Raw genomic sequence first — 20715 nt, forward strand, 5'->3', positions numbered from 1 at the left:
TTGGAGAGCATATAAGGTTTACATAGAAAGGGTGATCGTATAAACTTTGGAGGGAGTTGATTGGATTGGTAATCCTAAGTTCTAGTGTCAATTTTAAGATTCAGGGTTTATCGGAGAGTGGATACCCCCCCCCCCCAGACCTTGTATTTTCCCGAAATGCATTTGATAGAAATTTTGAAATGGCTCTTTGTTGTTTTAGAAACTTGTAGGGGCAGCTAATCCTTTTCACACGCCCACCGTTTCCCCAAACACGTCCAATCGAATTTCAAGATAGCCATTTTCTTAAGTGCAGTTAAAAGGTCTGGAAATTATGTCTTTGAGGATGAAACACCCCCCCCCCCCACCCCCACAGACCTCAGGGTAAGGGTTGTAAGTTATGCTGTGGGGGCATGTAAGCTTTTTATCGAAAGGCTGGTCGCACAAACTTCGGAGGGGGCTTATTGTATTGGTAATCATACCTTTTTAGGATTCAAAGTGATTGGAAGGCGTATACCTCCCCCCCCTACATCTCGTATTTTCCTGAAATGCATTTGATGGAAATTTTGAGATGGCCATTTGTTGTCGTAGAAACTTTAAAAAATGCTCATTCGATTAGAAATTGAAAGGACCTTTTTCAATAGTTAAAAGTGATTATTCCCCCCCCCCCACACGCACTCCCATCAATTCACAAAAAACATATCTAATCAAAATTTTCAGATAGCCACTTTGTTCAGCGTAGTTGAAAGGTCTGCAAATTGTGTCTTTAAGAATGACAGCCCCCTCACAGCACAAGGGTCGTAATTTATGCCTCGAGCACATGTAAGGTTTTTACGGAAAGGGTTGTCGTATAATCTCCGGAGGGGACTCATTGGATTGAAAATCAGATGTTCTAATTCTCTTTTTAAGAGTCGATGGGATCGGGGGCAGCTGCCCCCTCATAATTTGTATTTTCTGGAAATGTATCTAATAAAAATTTTAGGATAGCCATTTGTTCAAGAATCGTCCAAATATCATATAATAAACCCTTTGGGGTGGACAGAATCCCCCTGAGTCTGGGGGTTGTAAACTATGCCCCAGGGGCATATAAGGTTTTTATGGAAGGGGTGGTCGTGTGAACTTTAGAAGAGGTTTATTTAATTTGAAATGTATAGTTCTAGTTCCCTTTTAAGAGTCAAACATGACGGAGAGCAGCTAACCCCCCTCCCTGACGTCCTCTTTTCCCAAAGCACATTCAATTGAAATTGTGAGATAGCCATTTTGTTACCAAAAGTCCAAAAAGTATATAGAAATGTCCTTAGGGTGGATACATTCCCCCAGAGCCCTTGGGAAAAGGTTGTAAGTCTTGCACCGGGGCATATACGGGTTTGTGGAACGGGTGGTCGTATAAGCTTTGGATCAGATAGAGGTCATTTCATTGGAAGTCCGAAGTTTTAGTATATGCTATTGAGCAAGGTATGTATGTTTGAAATTTACTTTCCAAGAACACGAAGGGCATTTAGGTGATTCTTTCAGAGAATATTGAGGGGAGTATTGACCTATATCAAAACACGTAATGTGTATATGGATTGTCAAAAGGGTGTAACACAGGATATGATCACTAAGGCAATATTTGCGTGCTACCAATATTACTACAACTACCAACATTACTATTTACTATTTAAAGTATTGATGAGAAATTCAAGCTAAATCAAAAGACGCTATGCCCATGCACATTGTCAAAAAAATGTTTCTCAAGAATTGATTTGGGTATTAAGTTGGAACTTTCAGAGAATGCTTAAAGCGGAAGATCATCTAACCAAAAGGTAATATATGCACACTACTGCTAATACTACTGTTGCTGCAGCATTTACTACTATTACTACTACTACTTCTGTTTATACTACTTGTAAGGCTAAGAGAACTGAGAGGAAAATTTGATAACATACAGGTTACCAAAAGGACATATCAGCTAAGTCATAGCGACAGCTAATTGTATTAAATTGCAACTTCTAGGACTTGATTAGAGGGATGTTCTACTGATCAAAAGGCAAAATGTAAATACTATACTAGTAATATCAATACTACTACTGTGACTATTAATACAACTATGCCTAAGGTTATAAAGGTGAAATTTTCCAGAAATTTTGAGGGGGGAAGTGAACTGAATCACAACATGTTGTCTGTATGCAGGTTGTCAGAAGGGTGTAATAATATCTTGGTGGTAACAGTTTGGTGTGTGAAGTTGAAACTAACAGGGCTTGTTGTGAGGGATGTTGAACAAACCAAAAGAAAATGTTTTCATGCTAATGCTACTGCTTTTACTTATACCACTACTATTGCTACTATTATTACTACTTCTATTACTACTACTGCCACTAAAGGTTAGGTTAGAGGGGGGAAAGTAAACTGAATCACAACATGCCGTCTGTATCTTGGTGGTAACAGTTTGGTGTGTGAAGTTGAAACTAACAGGGCTTGTTGTGAGGGATGTTGAACAAACCAAAAGAAAATGTTTTCATGCTAATGCTACTGCTTTTACTAATACCACTACTATTGCTACTATTCTTACTACTTCTATTACTACTACTGCCACAAATGCTTAGGCTACTACAATTGATTCTACTGCTAATACTGCTTCTACTGCTATTAAAGCTAAGAATATTAAGGTGAATATTTGGGATATACAGAAACAAAATGGAACCAATTTGAAACACACTATGCCACACAGGTTGTCAAGCGGACGCATCAGAAAGGCTTCAGAAATGGTTGATGGTATTAAGCTGAAATTCTCAGCGTGTTTTGAAGGGTATGTTGAAGAAACCAAAGGTACTATGCACATGCTACTACAACTATTACTACCTTACAATCGAAGGGTATTAAGATGAAGCTTTTAAGGAATGTTTAGGTGGATGTTGAACTAAATCAAAACAAACTATGAGCATGTGGGCTTTCAAAAAGGTGAAAAACAATATCTGAAGAATAAGTTATATTACTAAGTTAGACCTTTAAGGGTGAGTTGTGGGGGGATTTTGAACTAACCAGAAGACACTATATGTATACTTTTACTACTAACACTACATTTTCTGTAACTAATGGCGCTAGTGGAATTAAGGTGAAACTTTTAGGAAAAGTTTAGGAGGAGTTTCAATAGACTAAAAAACGCTATGCATGCATGTTTTCAAATGGGGATATAAGAAATATCCTAGGCAGCACCATTATAATAGCTAGAAGTATGATTGAAAATTTTAAGGGAGCTAATACAATTCAAAATTAATAGTTTTTGCCCTTTTTAAGAGTAAAAAGAGATTGGAGGACAAGCACCCCTTCTCTCAAGCCCATTCATTTTTCAAACGCATCCAGTCAAAATTTTGAGGCAGCCATTTTGTTCAGCATAGTAGAACGGTCCAGCAACTATGTCTTAGAGATATTAGTCATGTCAACCCCCCATAATTATGCAATTGACCCATTATGTTTTAAAACTAAATGTTGCTTTAAAATAAATCAAAAGGCATTGTGTTTATGGTTGCCAAGAAGACACCTTAGCAATATATCGAGAACAACTGAGGATATTTAGTTAAAACTTTTAGGGCTAATACTATTACTGCTTCTGCTCTTACAATTTCAATAAATAAAAAGAGTGTGAGGGTATCTAGGTTGTCACATAGATGTCGCATAGATAGTATCTTTTGGGAGTATCTTTTGGGAGATAAATAAGTTTTATTTATCAGGTCAACTTCAGGTGCTACATAATTAATTTAAAAAATACTTTTTGTGTCAGGATTAAAAATTGTTGAAAAAAGTTACTCCAACAAATAAATAGCAAACCAAACTAAGGATTCTTATAGAAAAAAAACTGAAAAGATATAGAATTTATTTATTTTTCTATAAAAAAATACTATGTCAATAAAAAACGAACAGAAAATAATTTCAAATTTTTTTTCCACAAAACAAGTTTTTCAAAGAAAAGTAAAGAGCTCCATTAAGCCAAATATGAGCAGAAAAAAGTCCAATAATCTTCCAAGCGTAAACCTACCCCAAATTACTATCAATAAATAAACGAAACTCAAAAGGAACAGAAATTACAGTAAATAGCCGATTCAAACTCAAAACAAGAAAAAAATTAACACGAGTACGACTGATAACCTCCATGCCTTTGCAAGAACAGAACATAATTTGCGCTTTACTGAAAACAAAAAACTTTTAAATGTTTTCACCTTTTTTACTTTTATGAATAAAAATTTTTCAGAAATTTAAGGAATAAATATCAGTATAAGTCAATTAAACTGACAATCCACGATAATTCGTTCTTTTTTTTGAAAAACCCCAGGAAATCAGGCCCCAACTTCACAGAGAAATAGCCTCCCACGGAAATATCCTCTAGACAATTCAATCCCGGTGAAGATTTACCCAAGGCAATTACCCTTAACAACTTCACACGTAAAATTGAGACGGAACAGAGAAAGAAAGACATAGAAATAATTTTATATAGGAATTTTTGTAAATTCCCCTAGTGTATAATTTCCACTGACAAGGTCAACCGCTGGAAACCTCCCTCCCCATGGAAAATTCCCTCGTGCAAAAACCCCAGCTGAAAATTCGTCTCCCCACCCTAAATTTTATGCATGCTTTCCAATAAAAAATACTATGCGTAAACAATGGGCAAATTTTATCATAGGAAGCGCAGTAGCGCTGCCTAAGTAAAGAACGATGTTAGCACAATGTATTATTATTTTTTTTGTTTAGATCAGGTCACTTCGTATAAAGGGATTGTCATAGAAATTTCAAAAAGGGGTCATTGGATTGGAAATTGAGAGGACTGGTGTCCTTTTTAATTCGTCGGAAGTGATAAAAAGGCAAATCACCCTCCCCCCTCCAAGCCTATCATTTCCCTAAAAACTTCAAATCAGAGTTTTGAAATACTCATTTTGTTTAATGTATTTGAAAGATTCGGAAATTATGTCTTTGAGGATAACCTTTCGCCCCAGCCCTCAGGGCAAGGGCTGTAAGTTATGCCCTTGGGTATATAAGGTTTTTAAAGAAAGGGTGGCCATATAAACTTCGGAGGGGGTTCATTGGAATGGTAATCAGAAGCTCTACTGCTATTTTTAAGATTCAAAGTGATCGGAGGGACGCTACCCCCCCCCTTTCCACATACACATATCGTATTGTCCTTAAATGCATCTATTAGAAATTTTGCGACTGCGCAATTTTGTTCAAAATAGTCTAAATATCATTTAACAAGGCTTTTGGGGTTGAAACAAACCCCAGATCTTAGGGGCAAGGGTTGTAAGTTATGCCCAGGAATATCTAAGGTTTTGTGGAAGGGATGGTCGTGAAAACTTTAGAGGAGACTCATTTGGTTAAAATTGCAAGTTCCAGTTCCCTTTTAAGAGTCAAAAGTGATGTAGAACAGCTAGCCACCCCCCCCCCCCCGAGTACCCCTCTTCATAAAACGCTTCTGACTAAAATTGTTAGATAGCAATTTTACTCAAAATAGTCGAAAGAACTAAAACAACGACTCTTGGGTTGACAAAACCCCCCACTGCCCTAGGGGTAGGGCTGTAAGTCATGGCCCGGGGTCATATATGGTTTTTATTGAATGGGTGGTCGCATAAACTTCAGATTGTGTTCAATTGAAATTAAGAGTAATATTACCCTTTTTAAGAGTAAGAAGTGATTTGAGAGCAACCAGCAAACGCCCCCCCCCATGCTCATCATTCCCCCAAATACATCCAATCAAAATTTGAAGATACCAATTTTGTTCATAGTAGATGAAGAGCCCAGAAATTATGTCTTTGAGAAAGACACCCCTTCCCCCATAGCTCTCAAAGCAAGGTTTGTAAGTTATGCCCCGTGGGTAGATAATATTTTCATAGAAAGGGTGGTTGCAAGTACTATGGAGGGAACTCATTGGATTGGTAATCTGAATTTCTAGTGTCCTTTTTAAGACCCAAAGTGACCGGAAGGCAGTGACACCTTCCCCCCGTATTTTTGTTTAAAATAGTCCACAGAACATGTAATAATGTCTCTAGGGGTGACACCCCCCAGCTTCCTGGGGATAGGGTTGTAAGTTATCCCATGAGGGCACATGAGGTTGTTATGGAATGGGCGGTTGTATAAACTTCAGATGGGGCTATTTGATTTTAAATTGGAAGTTAAAATGCCCTTTTTCAGAATCAGTGATTTAAGAGCAACCAGCCCCCCTGGACGCTCATCATTTCCCCTATCACCTCCAATTAAAATTTTGAGATAAAAATTTTATTCAGTGTAGTTGAAGGTTTTGGAATTTATGTCTGTGAGGAAGACCCTCCCCCAGTACAGCTCTCATGGAAAGGGTTGTAAATTATGCCCTTGGGGCATATAAGGTCCTTAGAGAAAGGGCGGTCCTATATGTTTTGGAGGTTACTCATTGGATTGGTAATCAGAAGTTCTAGTGACCTTTTTCAGAGTCAAAGCGGCCAGGTCACAGCTACCCCTCCCCAGACACACAAAAACACTTCGTGTTTTCCCGAGATGTTTCTAATAGATATTTTGAGAAAGTTCTTTTATTCAAAATAGTCCAAATATCTTATAACAAGGCTTTTAAAGTTGATACAAACCATCAGAGCCTGAGGGTGAGGGTTGTAAGTTTTGCCCCTGGGGCACTTATGCCTCTTATAGAAGGGATAGTTGTATAAACATTAAAGGTGGCTCATTAGGTTGAAATTGGAAGTTCTAGTTCCCTTTTAAGAGTCAATAGTGATGGAGGTCAAGTAGACCCCCCCTAACTACCCTTGTTTTCACCAAATGCGTCTGATTGAAATCATGCAATAGCAATTTTGTTTAAAAATAGTCCAAAGAACATATAACAATGCCTTCGGGTTTGGCACATCCCCCCCCCCCAGAGCCCTGGGGTAAGGGCTGAATTTAATACGAAATCTGAATTTAATACGACCACCAGTTCCATATAAACCTTATATGCCCTGGGGCATATAAGGTTTATATAGAAAGGGTGGTCGTATTAAATTCAGATGGGTCTCATTTGATTTTAAATTGGAAGTTATAGTGCCCTTTTTAAGAGTCAAAGTGATTTGAAAGACCCCCTCCCCTCCCCACGCCCATCGTTTCCCATGACAAACATCCAAACAAAGTTTTAAGACATTAATTTTTTCAGCATTGTTGGAAGGATCAGTAATTATGCGTAGCAATAGTTGTATCATTAGTAGCAGTATGCAAATAGCAACTTTTTTTCAACATCCCCTTCAACACACGATGAAATTTTTAACTTAATACCATCAACCTGTCCTGAAGCATTGCTGATACGTCTTCTTGACAGCCTATATGGGTATAGCGTGTTTCGATTTATATCAGTACAGTAGTAATATGATGTAAATTTTGTCTTTTGGTTAGTTCAACACCCCCCCCCCCAACAAGCGTTGTAAGTTTTAATTTCACACACGAAACTGTTCCTAAGATATTGCTGATATGCCCTTTCGACAACCGGTTGGCCTACGGATGGCAGGTTGTCATCCGTACAACAGAAATATTCTCTGAAAATTTCACCTTCATACTTTCATAGGTTCAACTATGATGAACAAAATGACCATCTCAAAATTTTTATCGGTTGATTTTGGGGAGAAAAGGTGCTGGGGAGGGGGCCTAGTTGCCCACCAATCTTTCTGGTCGGTTAAAAAGGGCACCAGAACTTTTGATTTTCGTTTTAATGAGCCCTTTCACCATATTCTGGGAACACTGGGTCGATACGATTATCCCTGGGAAAAAAAAAACAAATAAACATGCATTCGTGATCTTTCTTCTGGCAAAAAACAACAACAAAATTCCACATTTTTGCCGATAGGAGCTTGAAACCACTGCAGTAGGGTTTTCTGATACGCAGAATATGATGTTTTGATTTTCATTAAGCTTCTATGCCCTTCAGGGGGGTGATTACCCCCTTTTTTCAAAAATCATGCAAATTTTCTCAGGCTTGTAGCCGTTGATGAGTATGAAATTTATATATTTGACACCAGCATAATAAGTCAATTGTTTTGATATCACCATTGATATCAAAATTCCGTTTTTTAGAGTTTCGGTTACTATTGAGCCGGGTCGCTCCTTACTAAAAGTTCGTTGCCACGAACTGTTTGAACCAATGTCCGCTTTTTAAAACATATTTTCAAACCGGGTCTGTTTGAAGCCCGTAACGCATTTTAAATCACATTATCAAGGCTGTGTCCAGGGGGAGGGTTTGAACCCCCCTCCCCTTGAAATGTTTATTCCACTCATAAAAAACATAGCAAAATTGAATATAAAAAAATTTTTGATGCGTTTTTTAAAGTTTTTTGTACCCCCTCACCCCCGACCAAAAAAAAAAAATCCTGGATACGACCCTGCACATTACTATATAAGCATCGATTAGAAATGAGACTTCTGGAGAGATTTTGCCACCTTTTTCATACTTGATTGAGCCAATAAAACGAAAACGATTACATTTCTGTTGATTGGTTATTCTGCTTGCAATTTAAAGCAATTACAAAGGACAAAATATTTTTGGATCAAAAATTTCTGTAAACTGTCTCTATTTCCCTTGAGTTGTGCCAATGGGTCATCAGAAATCAACGATCGTGATAAAGAGCTTATTAGGCAGAATAGACAGAAAATACAGGCTAAAGAATAGAATAAATAGGTCACTTACTTCAGCTTGATATAAGGTCGCCCAGGCGCCCCGCCGTCTTTTGTCGTAAAATTATAACCTTCAACTAAGATTATCGTTACAACAGCTGACCAAATTTGGCTTTTTAATCGTTTTGTTTGATCCACGGTTCTCAAGTTATGGATCTGGAAGAAATTTATTTAAAATCATCCATTGCATCTTAAAAGCATAAGTGGAACGTCGTTTATAGAAAGGGTATTCATTGGCTGTTTAAGACTGCCTCCATTAAGCTTGTTCTTCGAGTTTAAGATTTCTACGGTACATCTTTGAACGGGAAAGAATAAACAATTTTATGCTGTATTTTAGTAAAAAGAATATTTTTAAACGAGACATAATAAAGATAGAATCACCAAACAAAAGTTTTTTGTGTTTTACACATCTTTTCTCTTTCTTTGAATGTGTGCTTTTTTGTATATTGATTTATTTGATTTTTCTCTTTCAATTCTTCTTTGATTAATAGTTGTCAATGAAAGGGCTAGAAAACTAGCGAGGTATTATGACCAAAGATTTCGTGCACTGTCAAACTGGAACAAAAGTTAAAAAAAAATTCAAACCATGCTACAAACATAAAAATATATGAAACAGTTCGTGGTGGCGAACTGTAAGTAAGAGGGGATTCAATCCAATTTCAACCGAAAACTCTATGAAATTTAACTTAGGCAGCAATTAATACATCAAAAGAATTGACTTTTTATGTCTTTTCCAAATATGTAAAATGCATTAAGTTTGATGTTACCATCAAAAGCTACGAGTCTGAGAAAATTTGGAAAAGGGGGGGGACTCAGATTCAACTTGAAGGGTTTCTTATGCTGATTGACAGCAGAACAAAGCTTAAAATGAAGCTTTAAGTATGGATCTTCTACAAGACCCATATTTATCCATTCTTAGTGTAATCGCACCTCAAAATCAATGCGACTCAATATGATAATTTTATGATCGCACCTCATTAAATTGTATCGCACCTCATTAAAATCAATGCGACTCAGTATGAATTAATTGTATGATCGCACCTCATTAAATTGTATCACACCTCATTAAAATCAATGCGACTCAATATGATAATTGTATGATCGCACCTCATTAAATTGTATCGCACCTTATTAAAATCAATGCGACTCAATATGATAATTTTATGATCGCACCTCATTAAATTGTATTGCACCTCATTAAAAACAATGCGACTCAGTAGGATAATTGTATGATCGCACCTCATTAAAATCAATACGACTCAAAATGATAATTGTATGGTTGGGAAATATTCTTTTAAGTAATAGTCTACACCGATCTGGAAATCGGGTGTATCCCATTTGAGCGCTTTCCCATTTGAGCGCCATGGCGCGCAAATGGGAATTTCCTATTTGCGCGCCGTATTTTAATTAGTTCAGTTGTGTCCCATTTGAGCGCCAGATAATATTTTGCGTTTCCTCTTCATGTTGAAAATCGCTCTTCTCTTATCCAAGTCCGAAATTGAACTGAACTGAGCTAACAATCTTGCACCCTCTTATAACATTTACTTCGAGCGCCCATTAATCCTAATTTACGATGCAAGGTCAGGTGACCTAATTGCGTAAGCGATTGCACAACCGTTTACCCACAAAATGCAATAGGATTTAGTGTGGGAGCATATTTTTTTACCCTCTTATAACAAGTATTTAATGATGCCAGGAACAATATTTCTGGTTAGTATTAATAAGTCAGTTTGACAATGAAGAGCTCCAAGAATAAACAACTGCTAGAACACGACGGTTTCGTCTACAGATTCGATAAGCCGATTTCTGGAGGAAGAAAGAAGAGCTGGAGATGCATGAAGAAGGGATGTCTTGGGCGGTTACACACTGATTCCAGCGACGGCTCACCAGTTTCAGTTGGTACGCACGACCACAGCGCTGATCCTCTGCAGACCCAGCAGTACAAATTCCGGTCAGACCTTCGAAGCGAGTCAGCCCGTACTACTCGTCCGATTCCCGCTATCTACGACGGCCAGGTCGCAAGTGCTGCTGCCAGTGGGCTGAGTGCTTTGCCTCAGTTACCCTATAAGCACGTGAAGTCGTCCATGTACAGATCACGAAACAAGCTGATACCACCACTGCCCGCTGATACTATATCCGTACCGACGCCCTTGCCCCAGGCTTTCAGTGAGACGTCTGCAAACCAGAGATTCCTCCTCTTTCAGCTTCAAAATAACGCTGCGATTTGCTTTGCAACCGACGAGTCGTTAAGTCTGCTTGAACGAAGCCCGGAATGGTATATGGACGGCACCTTCGACTCAGCTCCTTCCCCATTCGGCCAGTTGTTCACCGTTCACGTTTTCTTCGGCGACAAGCAACTTCCCGCTGTCTTCGTGCTCATGGAGAGCAAGTCTGCGCAGCTTTACAACGACGTCTTCAGCGAGCTGATCCTACTGGCTGCGATGAAAGGAGTGACACTTCGCCCGACGACCGTCGTCTCTGATTTTGAGACCGGTCTGCTGACATCCGTGAAGCAAGTTTTTCCGGCCGCCAAGCACCGTGGGTGTTACTTCCACTTTTGCCAAGCAGTAATCAGAAACTTGGGGCGTCACTCAGTCCGTGAGCTGTACATGACCGATGCAGACTTCAACCTCTACGTTCGAAAGCTTCTGGCTCTGGCGTTCCTACCTCCAGCGATCGTCAGAATCAATTCTGGTCCAATCATTTCTCACATCGTTCGTACCTGGCCTTCGGCTCGTCCGTTTGTCACTTACTTCAGCCGTCAGTGGTTCGACCAATGTCCTCCTCATTTCTGGTCAGTCTACGGCATCCAGCGAAGGACAAACAACGACCTCGAATCATGGCACATGCGGTTTAACCGAAGAGTCGGTCGCTACCACCCGAACTTGTGGCAGTTTATCTCTTTCCTGAAGGAAGAACAAGCAGTCGTCGATTCTGCATGGACACAGCTACTCCAGGGTCATGTCATCCATCGGACTAACAAGAATTATGCAAGGCTGAACGAACGACTCGAAAAGCTGTCGACGGAGTACAGGGCTGGAACTCGAACAGCAGACGAGCTTCTCTTGGGTGTCGCACATAACATTTCGCCGGATGTGTGATATTAGCAGTTTTTGTTTGTATTTTTACCAATATATTAATTTGAATTATCCGTTTTTGGCACGATTTTTGGGTGATTTCGTTCCATTTCTAAACGATCGTTGTGAAATAACTCTAAAAAAGAGCCGAATATTTCGACTTGACCAGCAAGCCTTCTTCAGCGGCAATCAGTTCTTACCCTATGAACGTGCGTAAAATCTTCACTTATATTCTTCACAAGCTTAACAAACGTTTAGCTTCTTAACTCTCAGTACAGAGTTATTTCACAACCATTGACCCAATAAAATCCTCAGTTTTGTTCGTTGTCTTCGTGGCAATAAATATTTCTACAGGTCAATGTGGCAGCAAACCACGCTTCATCCACCGCAAAATCACAATTTTGGGTTTGGCGCTCAAATGGTACTCCGTGGCGCTCAAATGGGAACAAAATTCCGTGGCGCTCAAATGGAACAAAATTCCGTGGCGCTCAAATGGGAAAGCGCTCAAATGGGAACACCCCTGGAAATCTTGTAATCTTCCTAATGGTTTAAAATATGTGGAGATGTGCAGAGCCGTTCCTAGGGTTCAAAATAAAACACATAAAAAAAAAAAAATCAAAGTCAAGATTTTTATCAAAGCGGGCTACCCACGTCGTGACTTTCCACAAGTCATGGCGCCTGGGGATACTGTACCGGTTGCCCCCCTTTCCTTTTGAGCGGCTCTGAAAATGTGATACAAATTATCATAATTTAAAGTCTGCAAACTTTTTTTGGAAATAAAGAGCGACTTCTTAGACTGAATAGAATAGTTGACAGCAATGCTATAGTAATTAAAACAGATGGTAACAAGCTTTGACCGTTTCAAAAAAGAAATAAATCTAGACTAAGTAAGAAAAACTTTCAAGGGAAATTTTCCAGGAAAAATTTTTCGAAGGGAATTTTCAGTGAGGAGGGAATTGGCGGGGAGGAATTTACCGTGGGGCTCGTACGCAGAGGGAATTTTCCATGGGCGGGATCTCCGTGGGACAAATTTTTCGTGGGAGAGAGAATTTTTGAAGGAGGCAGATTTTCCGGTATGATTTGAAATATAATCAGAAATCAAATTTTAAAAAGTAAATAATTTAAGTATTGAAAAAAATCATGTTCCTAATAAAAGTAAAAAGCGAAATTAATCTTTAATAGAACAGAAATTATCCAGAATAAGAAGGGCACTGCTAACCCCCCTCTCGGTTCTTACTGATTACCTTTTATAACAATAGAAATAAAAACGTTATTATTTAAAGCAGCCGAGAATTAATACGATGAAGTGTCAAATTTTTTTGAAAGTATTGTATTACACTGTTTATGGGTACGAGCATTCGTTATTGAAGTACTGTGAAAAATAAGTTACTTTCTAACAGTTTGTGGTAACGAACTGTAAGTAAGCAGCACTACGCCTCAATAGTAACAGCAATTCTAAAAAACGGAATTTTGATATAAATAAATACATCAAAAGAATCGGCTTATTATTTTGATTCCATATATATGAGATTCATTAAGCTTAGTGTTACCTATGAATGGCTACGAGCATAAGAAAATTTACCGGGTTTTTGAAAAAGGAGTGAAACACTCGCTAAAAGTAAAAAAAATAAAAGTCTTAATGAAAATGACCCCATCAGATACAACGTATCCATGGGGAGGGAAGTTTCAGGGGGTTAACTTTTCAGGAGAAATTTTACACTAGGGGAATTTACAAGAATTCCTATATAGAATTCTTTTTTATTTGTCTTGCTTTCTCTTTGCCTACTCAATTTTACATGTGGAGATGTTCCGGGAAAATTTTTGGGAAATAATTCCAACGGAAGGGGGGATTTCCAGACTGATTGGAAAAACTATTAGAGTTTAAAATCTTTTTCAAATGAAAATATGATAAGGAAATTTTTCATGCTGAATCTTCTGCAAGAAATTTTCTTGGAAGTGGGGGGGGGGGGTGGATTTTCAGTAAGGATGGCATTATCCAGAAGGTAGTATACGGTAGGGGGTGTTTTTAGGCCGGAGGAATTTTCCACGGAGGAATTTCTCGTGAGGGGAGGGAAATTTTCATAGAGGTTGAGCCAGATTTACCGGCATTATTTGTAAAATGGTCAAGAGTTCAATATAAAAAAAAGTATTTTCAACTGAAAGCAAAGAGCAAAATTAAAACTCAAAGTGAACCAAAATTATTCTGAATATGAATGGGGTTTCCTCCTCCTCAATGCCTTATTCTTTACGCTAAAGTGTGACTGTTTGTCCCAGTTTTTTAAGAACGACTCCTTAAAACAAGGGGCCCTTTAATTAGGATAGGATGCTATTAGGATAGCTTTTTTAGAAGTGCTAAAAACTATAACGCAAAGAGCAAGGTATTAAGGAGGGGGCAACCCCTTCATATGTGTAGTAATTTTTGTTCGTTTTGAGTTTAAATATTTGAATATTACTCCTTACTTTCAGTTGAAATAAACTTGTTTTTTTATTCAATAGTACAAATAGCAAGAGGTTGAGTCTTTCCTCATTTTTTGGTCTGAATATTGTTACCAAATAAAAAAAAAAACGGGCACTTTTGAAATGAAAGTAAGTAGAAAATTTTGCTTTGAAACAATATCATTTCAATAATCCACGTGTCATTCAATTCCTCAATTGTTAACCTAAACTGAAACCACTTTACAGCGATTCTGTGAGGATAAAAGGGGTTATTTAGCTGTATTTCTTTTGAACGATACAACTGTAAGTTCAAAGGTTTTGAAAGGCTGTTCATGAATAAACAATAACGAACTGAATATGCTTGCTGCATTCTAAAAGGCATTCAAGAAAGCCCTATTTAAAGCTCAGTGAAAAGTGCGAGGTTGAAGAGGACAATAGTTCTTGAAAATGAAGTAGGGAAAACAGAAACGACATTGCTACAAGTACCGACTTTCTTTATTTACCTGTATAAAGTCAAACAATGCCTCTTTATGATAAAGTCGATTTCTTGTCTGAGTGTTTTCAAATTTTGGCTGACTTTAAGTCATTAGTCTTAAACGTATAAATCCATAGTTTTCTGTGGCAACTTAATTTATTTCCTCTAGTCAAGTAAGAAAGACAGGTGAAATATAGCCTAAAGGAGTTCAAAAATTGGTTAAGGCTATTTCGCTATTTATAATTTGTCTAATAGGTTATCTGACTGCTGATACCACAAAAGTGGTATAATTCAAAAGTGGCAACTCTGTACAACCAGTTTTGAAAGTTTTTATACAGATGAGCTATTTTCAATGGCCCGGGGATTCGCGATTTGTTAATTTGAAAATAAAAACCGTTTAAATTTTAAAAATCAATGAGAAAAAAGCATCATTTTAATGAATAAAAATTGAAATTCAGTACAGTTGATTCGAGTCCATAGCTTTGATATTTCTTTTTATTTGAAAAAAATTGTCATTTTTTATTAAATATTGATTTTCCGACCAGAAAAATGAGCTAAGACGAGATTTCGAAGGCAGATTCCATTTCGAAAACTTTATAAATTTTTTATTTTAAGCAATTTGTCCATCACGTGCTATATTCTTCTATGGCGATTAAGGTTATAGCCTCAAGGAAAATAAGAAAAAGTTTGTGAAAAAGAAAAGCGCACAAAAAAGCTAAAGATGTGTCCACTAAATGATCTTATAGAATAGAATTTTTTATGGTGTCCTGTCGCTTTTGAATATTTCTATTATGTTTGATGGTCTATCATGATATAAACCATCAAACATATTAGACAGGAATAATCGTGTCTGATAAGAAATTAATGGGCAGGAAAAGTATCAAATCTGTCCAATCAGCTTTTAAAACTTTGGAATGTTTAAAATAAGCGCCAATCAAAACTTCTATTTGTGCCAATTTCAGTTTGCTTTTGTTACTTTCAAGATAGATTTTAGAGATTTTAATTTCGAATGGTCTACTGGATTTAAGTACAGTTGAGTTTATGCAATCTCAAAACATAGGCTATATGATGGAAATCAAATCGCAATCCATCAGAGCTCTGCTTGTCCCGAACTTGAGAGTAGAAAAAAGTTTGAGGGAAGAAATTGACTTAATTTTTTGAGTCAGCTCCATTTTTTAAGTGGAAAACTTATTTTTGCTCCCAATTTTGGCTTGAATCTAAGAAAATGCTCATGCGATACATTTTCAAAGATCTTACCTGCTTTTCATGCTCTTCTATTGTCTTTGGGGACAAGGTGATATTTAGATCAATTTCTCCATGTGTTTCTGCAAACTCACCTTCCTTTAGCCTCAGAGTTACATCAGTAGGTCTAAAAAAAAGTTAATAAGATAACGATGACTCGGGCATGAAAAGCAAAAAAATGCACAAAACTAGTTGCTTAATTAATTAGATAGTGTATTTCGATATTTACTATGTTTACCTATATAACTCAGACAATTTAAAATTGCTACCAAAACTAGTCCTACTCATAACGACTTGATAAGGGCATTATAACTTTTAACTCCCGTTTAAATGAGCAGCCTCATAAATACAACCTCCAGTTGAATAGCATCATCCCTGAGGAAGACGTGGCACAACAGTTGTGCTACACTGCGATTGCGTTTGTGCTATCTGCGATTTTGCTACCAAAGCTATAATACGATTTTTCTTAATTTTCACGATGAGGAACGGTAAACCTCCAGTTAAACATTTAGTCCACTTCAAATCAATTAGCTGCCCCAGCATTAGCATTCTCTGGCATTTTGCACCTATTAGGGCCACCACTGATAGTTTGCTACACAGTAGGGTTGGATCTATTTTGCTGCACAGTATGGTTGGATCTATTTTGCTGCATAGTGTAGTTTTATCTATTTTGCTGCAGGGTGTGGTTCGATCTATTTTGCTGCAGAGTGTAGTTTGATCTATTTTGTGGCACAGTACTGTTGGATCTATTTTGCTTCACAGTTTGGTTTGATCTATTTTGCTGCACAGTATGGTTTTATCTATTTTGCTGCACAGTATAGTTCGATCTATTTTGCTGCACAGTATGGTTTTATCTATTTTTCTGCACAGTATGGTTTGATCTATTTTGCTTTAAAGAATTGTTTGATCTATTTTACTTCATATAACGGTTTTATCTATTTTGCTGCATAGTACGGTTTGATCTATTTTGCTGAGCGGTATAGTTTGATCTATTTTGCTGCACAGTATGGTTGAATCTATTTTGCTGCACAGTATGGTTGTATCTATTTTGCTGCATGGTATGGTTCGATCTATTTTGCTGCAGAGTATGGTTTGATCTATTTTGTGGCACAGTATGGTTAGATCTATTTTGCTGCACAGTATGGTTTGATCTATTTTGCAGCACATTATGGTTGGATCGGTTTGCTGCGGAGATCTATTTGATTTCTTAAAAGTCGTACTTTGTATTTTGTTTTCTGTTCAGGTGTGCCTTCTCCCGGTAACCTAGGAAACAACTACTAACTTAAGCTAATACTCATGTAATAAGGGTAATTCCAAAATACCAGCAAAACTTTATGTGTTCCTAATTAAACACTGTCTTAACTTTTTGCCTTATAATAGCATAGTTTTCCACAAGGATAGAGATTTAAATAATATAGACAGGAAGAATGAACAACAGAGTGTGCGGGTTAAGCGAAACGTTGGTTTACACTCCTAGGTTCAAGTGGTTACCACACATCGTAAAATTAAGGCTATGCATATTCTGCACCTCATATCTCATAATATTAACTTAAGTTTACTAAGCGCATATCAAATGATGTTAAGTCAGGGTACGTGGCCTTAAAATAACTGAGAATAAACCTCTAAGTTTCAGAGAACCAGTAACGTTAATTCAATTTACTGCTGAGATTTTCTGAAGTATGGTCACTAAAGATGGTATTTTACTATTTGGTGAATAGTAGCAAGTCATGATGAAAAAAAAATTATATATTTAAAATTGAGTGCGTACATGTGTTTGTTCGTTCAATTGCTAGTACACTGAATTATAGGCTAAATTGATCAAGCTAGAAATTGTGAAAATTTTTAGGGATCCTCTTGGAACCATGGGAATAGCTATGGACTAATTCACTCTCCCCACAGAAAGGGGAAATCTCTTTTTCCCCGGGTAAAAAGTCACAAAGGTCAAAATGGAGTAACAAAATGATCAGGTCACGTGAGATCTGCCCCTGGGTTACTTTTCGATTGATTTGGAACATTTCTTATTGCTTTGCATAGGAAGTCAAAGACTGGTAGCCTTAGTTGTAGCTTGCCTGGGGTGACCAGAAAGTTGAAAGAGCTGATAATTGAAATTTTGTTGATAGGCTGGTTTCTAAGCCCAAACATACTCTTTCCAAAAAACGTTCCATCAGATAACTTTACAACGAAGCACCAAAAGACTTCAAAGTGTCATAGTTGGGGAACCCCCACATTTCCAAACTTCGAAGCCTGCTAGGCCCTCAACCAAAAAAAGTCAGAGGTCTGAAATTTCTTCTGGGGAGTCTTCTTGTTTAAATACTTTATGTTTACAACGCCAGTCAATTTCCATGCCAATTCTTCGAAATTCTGGAGCCTGAGCTTATGTCTGTTACATCCCTAAAGAGGGTTACAAGTGCATAGTGGGATTATTTCAATAATGTTTAGTTCCAGCTTTTCAATTTTGATGTCATTAAGAAACACTCTTGCTTTCAACAATTTTTGCAATCGAGCTCAATCGTATTAGGTTTTGGTTCCCCATTGAACCACACTTGCACTCCTTTCCCTCTCATAATTGTCCTGTGGCTAGCTTCATTTATAAGATTAATTTAAAAAAAACTTTTTCCACCAAATAAGTTTTTCAAAGAAAAGTAAAGAACTCCATTAAACAAAAAATGAGCAATAATAAAATCAAATAATCTACCAAGCGTGAAACTACCACAAATCATCATCAATAAATAAATGAATCTCAAAACGAACAGAAATTTGCACTTAACTGAAAAAAAATAAATGTTTTTACTTTTATAACTTTAATAAATCAAATAATATTAACATTTTGATTACTAAATATCAGTATATGTGTATTAAACCGACAATGCGCATTCATTTGTATTTTTTTCAGTAAAGTGAAAATTATGTTCTGGCCTTGGGAAGGCATAGGGGTTTAGAGCCCAACTTATATTAATTTCTGCTCGTTTTGAGTTTGACTCGGTTATTTATTGTAATTTCTAATCGTTTTAGGTTTCATTTATTTATCGATGCTGATTTTTGGTAGTTTCACGCTTGGTAGATTATTTGATTTGATTTTTGCTCGTTTTTGTTTAATGGAGTTCTTTACTTTTCTTTGAAAAACTTATTTTGTGGAAAACGTTTTTTTAGTTAATTTCTGTTCGTTTTATATTGACATAGTCTTTTCAGGGAAAAAGAAAATAATACTTTGAATCTTTTCGTTTTTTTACGAATTTATAGTTTGGCCTGCTATTTGTATGCTGGAGAAAATTTTTTTAGCAATATTTAACAACATACACCCTTTTAAAAATCTGGACACAAATAGTAGTGTTTAATTTAGTTTCATACCTCCTCTAGTTGACCTGAAATGTAAAATTTGGTACCATTAGCAGAAAAATCTGTTTACTTTCTTTGGTAGCTTGGATACACTTACGCTATTTTGATTTGGTTAAATTTTAAGACCAGAAGTTGCCCCGAAAGTCTGAACATAATACCCTCAATCATTCTTGCGATACTGCTGAGATGCCTTATTGGGAATTAGTATTAACACAGTGCATTTTGATTTAATCTTATGGCAACATTTAGTTTTTAAACATAAAGGCAAATGGGAGGGTGGGCGTGGGAGGGGGATCAGTTTCCCGCCAATCACTTTCGACTATTAAAAAGGGCATCAGCCCTTTATATTTTCAATCGAATGAGCACTCTTTTAAGTTCCTATGACAGCTCCTTCGATACAAAGTGCCCTGGTCTAAACAACAAAAACAACGACAATATAATACATTTTACCCACATCGATCTTTACTATATAAAAATGTCAAGTCTTCCAATCACTTTCGACTATTAAAAAGGGCACTAGGCCTTTCTATTTCGAACCTTATTCGAAACCTTATAAGCCCCTACAACGCTTGCACTGAGGTTCCAGAGGGGGTTATCATCCTAAAAGACCTAATTTCCAGAACTTCCAACTACATTGAACAAAATGGATATCTCAAAATTTTGATTGGATGTGTTTGGGAAAATGGGTGGCGTGAGAGGGGCGTTAGTCGCTGTCCAATCACTTTCAACTATTAAAAAAGGTACTAGCCCTTTCAATTCCCAATTGAATGAGCCCTTTTGAAGTTTCTACGACAACGCTTTCAATAAAAACTTAATTATCCCCCAGGGCATAACTTACAATCCTTGCACTGAGGGCTCTGAGGGGGTTATCATCCTAAAAGACAAAATTTCCAGAACTTTCAATAACGTTGAACAAAATGGATATCTCAAAATTTTAATTCGATGTGTCTGGGAAAATGGTGGGCGTGAGAGGGGCGTTAGTCGCTATCCAATCACTTTCAACTATTAAAAAAGGCACTAGCCCTTTCAATTTCCAATTCAATGAGCCCTTTTGAAGTTTTTACGACAACGCTTTCAATAAAACTTTATATGCCCCCGGGAATAACTTAAAACCCTTGCCCTGAGGGCTGTGGGGGGAGGGGTTGTCATCCATAAATACCTAATTTCCAAAACTTTCATCTACGTTGTATAAAATAGCTATCTAAAAATTTTGATTGGATGTGTTTGGGGAAAAGGTGGGCATGAGAGGGGGGTTAGTTGCCCTCAAATTACTTTCGACTATTAGTTTCGAAAAAAGATACTAGTCCTTTGAATTTCAAATCGAATGAGCCCTTTTTCAAGTTTCTACGACAAAAATTTCAATAAAAACCTTATATGCCCCCAGGGCATAACTTATATTCCTTGCCCTGAGGGTTGTGGGGGAGTGTCCTCCAAAAAAATATCTTTTCTATCTGAAAATCAACTACCCTGAAAGTAGAGGAGGGGGTACCAGCACGGACAGAAACACGTGGGTCTGTCGGCATTTTTAAT

At 37.3% G+C, this 20715-nt stretch overlaps 1 protein-coding gene across 1 annotated transcript in view; it reads right to left on the reverse strand.

The window, feature by feature from the left end:
* Positions 1-20715, reverse strand: part of Mctp (multiple C2 domain and transmembrane region protein) — a 357697-nt gene that overhangs the window by 138086 nt on the left and 198896 nt on the right. The window contains exons 9-10 of the mRNA XM_089108305.1: positions 15865-15976; positions 8633-8775 (exon numbers count right to left, since the gene is read on the reverse strand). Coding sequence (XP_088964431.1) covers positions 8633-8775; positions 15865-15976 — 255 coding nt within the window. The remainder of the gene's footprint in view (positions 1-8632; positions 8776-15864; positions 15977-20715) is intronic.

This window comes from Artemia sp. Qi Xiang Cuo, chromosome 2 (assembly GCF_049724085.1).
Source record: "Artemia sp. Qi Xiang Cuo chromosome 2, ASM4972408v1, whole genome shotgun sequence".
In the NCBI taxonomy this organism is placed as follows: Eukaryota; Metazoa; Arthropoda; class Branchiopoda; order Anostraca; family Artemiidae; genus Artemia; species Artemia sp. Qi Xiang Cuo.